The 2,479-nt window shown below is 32.8% G+C and overlaps 1 protein-coding gene across 2 annotated transcripts in view; it reads right to left on the bottom strand.

Moving 5' to 3' along the window:
• si:dkey-192p21.6 (heparan-alpha-glucosaminide N-acetyltransferase) overlaps positions 1 to 2,479 on the bottom strand; it is a gene marked incomplete in the record, with an annotated part of 48,197 nt that overhangs the window by 37,049 nt on the left and 8,669 nt on the right. For both annotated transcript variants that reach the window (XM_014019907.1, XM_014019908.1), the window contains 1 exon segment: positions 416 to 528. In XM_014019907.1, coding sequence (XP_013875361.1) covers positions 416 to 528 — 113 coding nt within the window.

Genomic DNA, 2,479 nt, shown 5'->3' with positions numbered 1-2,479 from the left:
TCTGAAAACAAGATGATTATTCTTACACAATCAGCTCTTGTTTAGTAAATCAGTCTCAACACAAGATCAAAAAGATTTTTTGGTTGATATAAGATTTTAAAACTTGGTTAGGTGGACAGTTTTTGCAGTGTTCTTTTATTTTTTGCACGTTTTTGTAAATGGAAATTATTTTTGATTGAATTTAATTATTTGAGGAAAAGGGGCAGAAATTTTTGTTTTTTCTTCTTCTGCTGCTGCTACCTTACTTGTGATTTGTATTTTTATTGTATATTGAATTTATGTTGTTTTGTTTTAAATGAATAAACTTTATAAGTAAATATAAATAAATAAATGAGTCGAAGGCTGAGGACGGAGCGACGGCTCGACCCACTGAGGAAACCCTGAAACTCTGCGCTGATGTTCTGTTTCTACTCACGCAGATGTGCATTGTTTGGACTTTTATCCAGAGAGAAACTGCAGACTGCATCAGTGTAAACCACCTGGATCCAAACAGAGTAGTGACCCGATTCCTCGTAGGTCTGACTCCACCTGCAGAGAAACATTCACGTTTATTTCTCTCTATAAAAGCTTTTATCTGAGGCTCTTCTTTCATAAAAAATGGACAATAAAAGACAAAAATGATGAATGTTTATCTTCAGCTCAGGAGAGCCACCTGCTGGCCACGGACYCAAACTGCAGCTGCTGTGTCTCATTGTCTCGTGTTTCAGCCCAGAGGGACACGCATTACATGTTGGTATTGATCCATTGTTGGGATGACATACTGCTGTCCCTTTCAGGGATTTTTCAAAGTGAAAAAGGAAATCGATTTCAGCCCAGTCTGGTTACAGACCTCAGCATTGATCACAGGAGCCAAACCTCCAGGAGGGTAAACAAAAACAGGAAAAAAAATGTGCTTTTTCAGCTAAAATACAAAGAGAACGCTGAACAACCAGAGAGTTGTTAAAGCTGAAACAAACAAAGCAAAGGCTAAAACTGAGCAGACCCTCAAACAACCAGGAAACAAGCTGAATGCTAGCTAGAAGCTAACGCCAGCAGAACAATTTAAAAGCTACAACCAGCTAAAGCTTTGATTCAAAACCGAAAACCCTGAAGCTAAAACCTAGAAACCAGCAAAATTGTAGCTAAACTAAAAACATTAACAATACACTGTAAAAAATACACCATATCTACTCAGTAAAAGTGAGGCAACAGATTAGAAGCAATATTATTAATTAAATTTTACAATGTTTGGAATTGAGTAAATATTAATTAAATGGAACTCTTAATAGTTATTCGTTTAATATAAATGGATTTGAATAGAAAACAGTAAAGAATTAATTAAAACCTACACAAAAATATTGAGTCGAATTAAAAACAATAAACTTCTCAATGTGTAAATAGTACTAATAAAAAATGATTTAATTCTACATCTAAGTGTATCCATTAATCCATTATCTGCACACGCTTATTCCTTTCAGAGTCACGGGGGTCACTGGGGCCCATATCCAGCAGCCACAGTGTGAGGGGCGGATATATTTTACATAATATATTCATTAAAACGTATATGGCCACAGAATCTGTGAAACTGTAACTAAAATCTTAAATTAGATAAATTATAGCCAAATTTAGTTAAATAATAAAACAGTAAACAAAAGCTAAAAGTTGAAAAACAACTAAAACCTAAAATCTCAAAAACTTTCAATAAAACCTAAAAGACAAGCTAAAATTAACAAAACCATAGCTGAAAGCTTGAAAACAGTAGCTAAAGTTTTAATTCACCAAAATGGCTTTTGTAGATATATCCCTGATTAAAATCACAACCATGATTTTAATGAGGGGTCTATCTACACTTTACAGTGGCTAGAAGCTATAATTAGCAATAAAAGGCATAAAATCAAACTGAAATTAGCACAACTAAGCTAAAATCATAAAACTATAGCTAAAAGCTAAAAATAGCAGACTAGTAGTTAAAAAGGTAAAACCAGCTAATAGGAAGCTACAAATTAAATTTAGCAAAGCAATMACTGAAACTTGCAAAAACAGTCTAAAATTAGCAACTTAGCTAAAAAACCGCAAAACTACAGCTGAAAGATAAAGTTAGCTTTATAGTTAAAAGACAAAATWAGCTAAACTGCTAAAACAAGCTAAAATCAGCTGATAGGAATTTTCTAATTAAATTTAGCAAAGCAATAGTTGAAACGTAAGTTGCAAAAACAGGCTAAAATTAGCACAACTAAGCTAAAAAAACTGCAAAACTGTAGTTGAAAGCTAAAGTTAGCTTTATGGTTAAAAGATAAAATCAGCTAAATTGCTAAAACAAGCTAAAATCAGCAAGCAGACGCTACAATCTAAAATTAACAAAATAATTTCTAAAAGTGAAAATTAGCAAGAAAGCAAATAGAAGCTAAAATTAGCACAAGACAAAACTATAGCAAGAATGCTGAACCAGATCTTGAGAAGCAGGTTTTTATGTTTTTCTATTAAGAAAATGTATTTAAAT

The sequence above is a fragment of the Austrofundulus limnaeus genome, unplaced genomic scaffold (genome assembly GCF_001266775.1).
Source record: "Austrofundulus limnaeus strain Quisiro unplaced genomic scaffold, Austrofundulus_limnaeus-1.0 Scaffold235, whole genome shotgun sequence".
Classification (NCBI taxonomy): Eukaryota; Metazoa; Chordata; class Actinopteri; order Cyprinodontiformes; family Rivulidae; genus Austrofundulus; species Austrofundulus limnaeus.
This window is presented reverse-complemented; position numbering and strand designations above follow the sequence as displayed.